The sequence below is a fragment of the Sinohyriopsis cumingii genome, chromosome 5 (assembly GCF_028554795.1).
Source record: "Sinohyriopsis cumingii isolate HCF-2022 chromosome 5, ASM2855479v2, whole genome shotgun sequence".
Lineage (NCBI taxonomy): Eukaryota > Metazoa > Mollusca > Bivalvia > Unionida > Unionidae > Sinohyriopsis > Sinohyriopsis cumingii.
In genome coordinates, this window is record NC_142965.1 from 67,474,550 (window position 1) to 67,483,100 (window position 8,551).

An 8,551-nucleotide genomic window follows, 5' to 3' on the forward strand; every position below is an offset into this window, starting at 1 on the left:
ATCAAATGAAGTATCACTTAGTCTTCATTAGCATGATGCTTACCAGTAATCATATTCAGTCTGGCATGATTGGTGTTTGTCGGATTAAAAAAATACCCATTTAAATTTCAAAACACACCATTAGTCCCAATCCAAGGTGTAAAATACCCTATTTATTTAATAATTAGAGTTCTACTGTACTTTTTCTTATCATGAAGTAATTTGTCGTATATATGAAGACAGTTCAAAAACCAGTTGAACTAATATACCGCAGGGGTGAAAATACACAGAAGAATTCCTAATGATCATACAAACTGCAGTACGGTTGTTTTAACAGATTGAAGCCAAGTTCGGACTCAATTTTAGATTAGACAATGAAAGCAATTTTGCAGATGAAATGTTCATTTATAAAGTAATTGAATAATGAATGAATCTAACACCAAGACAAACAAATCATATGACGAAATGATATAGTTCCTAACTGGAACATATAACCTGAACAAGTAATCAATCAAGAATCAATGTATGGAACTTGTAAACAAATACATCTGAAATCAGGATCTAAAACCATGGATGATCCATGTTTAGAATTTAAACACAAAAATAAACAATGTTTCATCTATTACGCAGGATATCAAAGTATAGGATTTACGCAGCTATGAATAGGGTATGATTATATCACCAAGGGTCATCAAAGTGAAGAATTTAAAAAAAAATATGAATAATGTTTCTACAAGTGTAATATATCCACATATATTTGATCTCCACTCAATTAGCGTGATAGTGAATGTATTGATTTTTCTCACACAGTGATAAATTGAATATTTATCTCACAAGAGAACATATATAACTCAAGGCATTCAGCTGACAATCACAAAGTATTTCTGGTTTCACTGTTCTCCCAAATGGTTCATTCATCAGTCTGTTAAATCCCTCAAAAGCCCCCTTATTCACTGTAGACCCATTGGTTCTATGCTTTGGTCCTCACTGAAAGAAACCTAACACCATCCTCCAGGCCAATATCAATATCCACAGCAGCATATCAATTATATCAAACCACCCCATCCAAAATTCTCTACAGCTTAAGACTGCTCTGTAAAGTGGACAGCTTCCTCACAATACTTCTTGTGTTGTGATAATCGTTAGACTTGACTCTATATGTACATGTACTCCGATTATGGTGAAATCAATGGTTACCTTAAGGTACATGTATTCAGTTTACTCACTGCAAGTTCTTTGCTTATGCAACACCAAACTCAGTATTTCAAAAATGCTAATGCTGTACATGGTAACAGAACATGAGTACATTTTCTTTCATTTATAAAGTATCCAAATTAAGTACACACAATTCCATAACAGCTGTGTACCAAAATATCATTGCACTATTAAGTCAAAAACATTTGTTTAATGGCACTGTAGAGGCCTAAACACTAAGAAGGAAGCCAATCTTTATTGTGTATTCTCTAAATATAACGTTTTGATCATTATAAATTTAAAAAAGCTACTTTCATTCCTAAAAATACTCATTACCACTGGTTTTCATCAATTCAGTTATGTCTTTCATTAAAACATACAGTGCACCTCTTAAACCCAAAACTCTTTCACAGTGCTTATTGAATCATTAACACAAAAAGATTACAGTCCAGGAAAGTTTATCTTGGAAAGTTTTTTTATCTAGGATTATCATAAACTGCAATAAATCAGATGAAAATGTACATGATTGCCACTTTTGCTTGTGAATTTTTTTTCCTGGTTATACAATGAGCCCCTTTTGTGAAATCTTTTCAAATATTTCTGTACTGCAGACTGTGGTCTTCCTTTAATTTGACACATTTATCTAGTTCTATACCTAAAATCTTACTTTCCTGGCTTCATGAATTATCATGTGTTTTTGACTGTGTATCAATTATTAACCATGAGGTGACATGTTTTGTTTTCATCATGTGGGGGGGGGGTCTAAAAAAATACCACTAACTACAAATTTACAATTTCAGATTACATTCAAATACATTCATTAATGGACACATAAAATCAAGGTAACATAATAATTCTTTTCCAATTAAAATCAAGCTAACCTAATAATTCTTATCCAATTAAGATAATTTAATCATTTAAATCATTTCCAATTATATTCTGCTAAATTATATCAATATTTCTTTTTCTTTCTTTGGTGGATACTCACTTTTGGCTTGACGCTGTATATTCTTTTTTAAAACTATTTTCCTGGCTTACCAAATCATATGGTACTGACTATTTTTATTCTGAATAAATCACTATTACCTTCCTTACATTTATTGCTGTACTGGTAGTTTTGTTTTAGGAACTATTTGATCTTAACCAATAGCAATGACTTTCAACAATGCTTCCTTTTCTGGAAATTAACAACAAAATATTTAATCAACAGAAAATATGACAAAGATATACTTTCCCTTTATCCCACCCCCCACCAATCTAAACACAAAACCTCTAGGAGCTTATTAATCACCATCAAAAGTTTTTGTAAAGAATGAAAAATGCAACGTCTGACTGCACTAGACTCATTATAAAGCTCAAAAATTTAAGTACTGTACTGATGAGACATGTACTCTGGTGCCCATATTACCTCTTCAGATGAATAATAAATACATAATTTTAAGTCTTCTGCTATGGATGATGTGGCATTCTATGATGTTGTGCTATGAGTTGGGGTGGGGTGCTCCCAATATTTTATTTAAATTACTATGGAACTCCCACCCTGGCTCGTTTTTGTAGGAAGTGAAATTAGTGATAGAGAGAGGCAAAGCTCCGAGCCCCCAGTCAGCAATAACGACAATTAAATTATTAAGAACACAAAGGTGAAATTCAGAAGAATGACAATTTAATACAGTTTAAACGATATTAATTTCTCAACCAATCTTCTTCTTCTCAACCATGTAACAACCTATTTCATCACATGATTATAGTGTGAGAGTACTTGGTTTCTACTCATCTGTGTTCTACTCTGCCAATTCCTTTCCTCCTTATGGTGTTCTCCATAATACAATTCTTCCTATACTCTTCCCCTTCTTGTCTCCTTTTCTCCTCCTCCCTCTCTCTCTCTCTCTCTCTCTCTCGCGACTAGGCTTGTTCTCTGCCTACTGCCATGTTCTATCCTGTCTCCCCTCTCTGAGACTCGGGACTTAACAACCCTGTAGTTCTGTCCCCAGAAGCTTTCTTTACGAAGCTTTCTGTCCTTAGAATGTACTAAGGGTTTTCCAGCCAGTTCATGAGTGGCTTCCTCAGAGTATATTGCTGCTTGAGCAGTACAATGGCTTACATTAACTAATTCGTTCCCAGCCCAAATGACTGTTAAATTCTGGTTCGAACTGATGGCCTCACCCTTCCTCAGTTCTGATTGGATATCAATTCTACCCCAGTCGGTCCAGCTTAACAGATGAGCCTCAGGCTATCTGTCAACATGGGACAATTTACAACAGCAACAAGGGTCCTTTGTTCTACAACAAAGCTTTCAATGTCTACATGTGAATTTTGACACCCAACAAAGCGGGGCTCTTGTACAAACACGAATCGCTATGATAGCCACAGGGTCTACATATACACACGGCTGCTAACCCATTCCTCTGTTCCTAACTTACGTAATCGCGGACAGGCAAACGTGACAAACCCCCCCACACACTTGAGAATAAAATTGGGATTTTATTCCCCCAAAATTACTTCAAATGCAAATGCGTGTTACTACACGTAATAAAATAACAAAATTATAGTGACACTACACGCTGACTATGGACACGAATATACACACAACATACGGTTAACTACAGATGAAGATTCAACATGTTATCAGCAACATTAAGATCATTTCATCACTGTCTGAGCCCCAGTACAGAAATTCAGTCATTTGCTGTGATAATGAGACTGAGAATCTTCTTTTATATGGCAGTAGACATGGTAGACACAGCATGTTCTATTGAAGTTGATACAAACTTTATATTTCCTGAACAGAGAATGTTACACGATAAATAAACAATGCAACTTTCATGAAAGCAGATTACTGCCTTTTATTTAAGATTTCTTGTTTAGTGCCACAAGATTATGGCATAACATGTTAGGTGTGAATGTAATTTCTTCAACTGGTTGTTTTGACAGCTGATCATTTTGTAACTGGGATTTTTACCTGACAATTTCAAATATGCTTTTATTATTTAATTTCAAATATTCTTTTGCAACATACTAACATGAAGATATACTAAATTATCACTTAATTTATACTATTTACTATTCTAATTACTTCATTAGTTTTATTACAAGTGAATTTCCTTTATTCTTTTACTCTTAATGTACAGTGTATTATCACTTAAATCTGATTGACTGCTTTGTAAATACTTTTCTTGCTGACTAACAGCCTATAAATACTGTTCTATTCACATGTCTTAAACACTATTTACAAACGTATTCTTGTTATTTTATGCACTATAATATTGAACAATTGTAAAACTTTATTTTTTCATTTATAATAAAAAATATATGATTATAAATATTAGCAATTCTTTTCTATTAAATGTAACTAATGTTAACAAAAAATACAATAACATGTAAACATCTCGGTAACGAAACCACCTGCACCCATACGTGTAGTTTTATCAATAACAAACCACCTGTTGCTGTAAATTTTTCTTTTCCTTGGTGATCCAGTGAGTAGAATTTACTAAAGAATGTTAAACTTGCAAAATAAAACCCAATTTAATATTTTTAATAAGCATTAAGCAAATTATTAATGTGAAAGCGGATGAAAGTGATAAAGGGAGCGGTCATACAGCTAGTGTCTCCAAGGACAGACAAACCTGTAATTTGCTCTCTCGCATTTGTTCGGCGACCGTCTCCCGAATTTTGGCAGCATCTCCCTTCCTGACGAGACCCCGTGTAAATTTTCTTTCATTCATCATGCTAATTTACGGTGTCCTAAACACGGGTGTAGTGTCTTGAAAGTCATTTCACTCTCATCCCATGCGGAAGTTGATTCTTGTCCGCCATGACGCTCGTAATTGATAAGGGAAAGAACTCTAACAAAAAGTGATCATCAGTATCAACAAATAACCTCCCATGCATTTGTAGTGAAAAATTAGAGTTGACTATATTTTTTATAATAATAATAATAATAATAGCGAATTTAGTTAAAGATGGTGAAACAATCAGTAACATGGAACTAATACTCCTTGTGACACTCTATTTTTTTTTTTTAAATTATTTTATTAAAAATTACGGATTACGGAAGTCATATCGTCCTGTCACAGCGCGTTACCTCCCGACCAACTGTCGAGAACAATTTAGGTAGACAATATTTAGCGAGTCAAAAGTTTGGTGTGCCTGAAAAGAAAATTATCAAAATATGTGATTCTAGATAGAGCGAGTTAAAAACCGGTTGGACGTTTTATTTTATTCCACCCCAACAGTAGAATGTCCGATGATCGTTAACAATTTTTACGATAACTTTGATAACATTTCGGTAGCGTCTTTGTAGGAAATAATTTCAACTCAACAATTCAATTAACATCTGTTACTTTCTCTCCGACAACATCAACGTGGCCATGTGCTAGTGTAGTACTTTCGTCATCAAGTATGAAACGTTTACTATCATATCAACTCAACCAGACTTTGTTCAGCTCACACGTATACATTGTGTGATTTATTGATCTTATGGTGTCCGTGGAGCTTCTATGTAACCCAATTTGTAACGCTGTTAAGTAACCATCACGCGTACTCACTTCTTGACTATATTTTTATTCCCTTGGCTCTTTCTATTGCTCCCACTGGCAAGTGTGACAGAAAACATTTTGCTACGGAATCCAAGAAATTCCGTGATGGGTAACGACGACGTCTCATCCCTAAATTTTCCAATAACCACTGTATTAAACTGGATCATAGTATTGACTATTATGAGGATAATCCGAAAAGTCAAATAGGTCTTGCGCGTCATATATCTCCGCGTGCACATTTTCCGTCTTTACCGCATAACAGAGATTATCCGAGTCAGTGAGCAATACCTTTGCTCTACCATCTTACTCTTTTTTCACGAATCCGATGTGAAATTCGTACATCAGCTTGGATAACTCCAGCACGGTATATCTGCAGTTGATGGGTTTATCTAATTTGATCACCGTCCGCTTACTATGGATCGCCACTAAATTATAATCAAATATTTTCATGCTCGAAAAGCATGGTGAAGCTTCTAATTTATCTCGCATGCTAACATCATTTTTCAAACACAACGTTGACACGTTTCCGTATGTTTTCCATGGTCTTACCGAATACGCTGTAGTTCGTGAGCTTAAAGAAATCCATTTCCAAATCTGACTTGGTTTATGTGCGTCCAGCTGTGTGAGAATCAATGTAAGTTTTAAGCTATCTGCGTTGTTTAAACTTAAGCACACTTTAAATAAAAGTCAACCGCATACCGAAATCCTTGAAATACTTTAGATTTTTATAACTGATACAATAAAATCTGACACAGGTTTCGGTACATGTACCCCGACACCTAATTGAGTTTGTCAACGTTTACTCGTTGGACTCAGCATATCATACGTACTGTAATATTCTCAGGTGTTAGAAGATGATCGGTGTGATCCGCACGAGGTTTTGTCGAATAATCATTATGCACCACGAGAATGAAACCCGTTCCATTCTTAGAATCTAACAACTGTTGATCAGAATGATCTCCATTGATCGCCACGAATTCGCCTACCGACATTTTCTGCGACATCGTAAATGAAGCAGTGCTATTCCTAATTGGGACACTAATCAAGAAGGTATTTGTTGTTCACTCGGGAATGCTTATGCGTGATCACTCAGATACCACGCGGATTCCCTTTTCGATAAAGTTAATATTGTCCACATCGCTCAGAAACTTCAGCATGAACTTGCTAATCTTCAGCGCGGCATCCATAACAGTCCAGGGGAAGAATAATACCATGCCGGGTCGAGTTTAAAATAACGATCACACGTGTCCCTGACATTTTTCAAGACATCAGTTAGTAATAAAACATCCGCTAAGTTTTTTTTTGTTTTATTTTTTTAAACTGAAATGATTCCAAATCTGATGAGCATGCTCGCGATCATTATCCATGATCGTCATTAGCCGTGATCGTCTCACTTCTCCACGTACTGTTAAAAGACTCCTTATCAAGAGGTGACGTTTATGAGAATTTATCCAAACCAATCATTTATTCGTAAGGATAAATTCCCCTGCTTCATACCAAATCGAGATCATATGGAAACCGTTCAGAAGTTTGATTAAATGTTCTTGTGTTCTTTACTAATTCGTCAAAGCTCGCGTTCATGAATTGCAAACTATCGATAAACCTCAATCGACCACCCTAACGAAAATGACATATACATTTCCATATTATTTGAATGCAGGCGATCTTTTGCTGCTACTTTAAGAACAATCTGATGAGTAGATGGGAACCATAGTCTCGCGAATCAAATGAGGTCGTGTGAGATGAAAATTGCAGTGTTTATGTCCAGCACCACTTTATTTTTCCACGAAACGTGATCACGATCACTCAAACGTCTCTGTTTCTATCCAACTAATGGTAATCAACATTCGTTGCAATCAAACGCGTTGGTGAGATGCAATATGTCCTCGTCAGTCATCATCATACAACTTACTCCGTGTCCTCGATAAAATTTCCTTGGAATAATCGATGTCAAAAAGAGCACACACCATTTCTATGTATCGTTGTTGTTGCTCTGTAAGTAATATTTTCATGTTTGATTCTCATTCGGACGCTGGTGTTGCTGTCATGAAATAAATAGGCGTACACAAATACATCTTCGACCTCGACAATATTTGCAACGTCACAGAAACAAACTAGTCATTCATTCTCTCTTATTATAAGGATTAAGCAAAAACGTTTAAACAAAACTTACGGTTAAGCAAATAAAAAAACGTTTAAACGTTTAAAAGTTTAATATAAAATGATGTTTGATGATGATGGTGTCCTTATAGGTTATCAGGATCATTCCGTCGATGAAGAGTATCCACGTCAAGTCGAACGTCAACATGCACATTACAAACCACCACAACGATAAACACGAAAATATCACATACGAAATACACTCGCTAAATTTAACGTGTCGTATGAGGACTGAGTGTGATTCGATGACATGTTAAGAACTCTCCTTAGAAAATCTATTCATTGAAGATAAAAATGTATAAAATTTGATTCTGTTTTTTATTTTAAAATAAGTTTCACGCTATCACGTTATACGATCGAGCTGCAATATGTAAACCGGTTACTATCGTTGTCGTTCGTGTTTTTCTAAATTTGTATGTGTTTTGTTTACCCAACGTGACACTCATTGGTGGTCGCACACTCTCTGCTGCTGTAATGTGTGAGTAATTAAATCATTATTATATCTATAATGGAATCTCGCACAGCTAGACAAGCTCGAGAGCGACTAGAGGCAATTAAGAAATATATCCCTGTTCGTGATGCTGTCAAGCAGCAACTACAAGCGCATCAGGAGTCTCAGTTGGAATTTGCGGAAGGTGCAGAACAGTTGTTTAAACCGGTTACGAAGGCTACCGAAGGAG

The 8,551-nt window shown here is 35.4% G+C and overlaps 1 protein-coding gene across 4 annotated transcripts in view; it reads right to left on the reverse strand.

Annotated features, from left to right (window-relative positions):
* Window positions 1-4,988, reverse strand: part of LOC149799359 (dedicator of cytokinesis protein 11-like) — a 236,498-nt gene extending 231,510 nt beyond the window's left edge. For all 4 annotated transcript variants that reach the window (XM_089958681.1, XM_089958680.1, XM_089958683.1 and 1 more), the window contains exon 1: window positions 4,800-4,988. In XM_089958681.1, the coding sequence (XP_089814807.1) occupies window positions 4,800-4,901 (102 nt within the window). In that variant the 5' untranslated portion in view covers window positions 4,902-4,988. The remainder of the gene's footprint in view (window positions 1-4,799) is intronic.
* Between the last annotated feature and the right edge of the window lie 3,563 nt (window positions 4,989-8,551).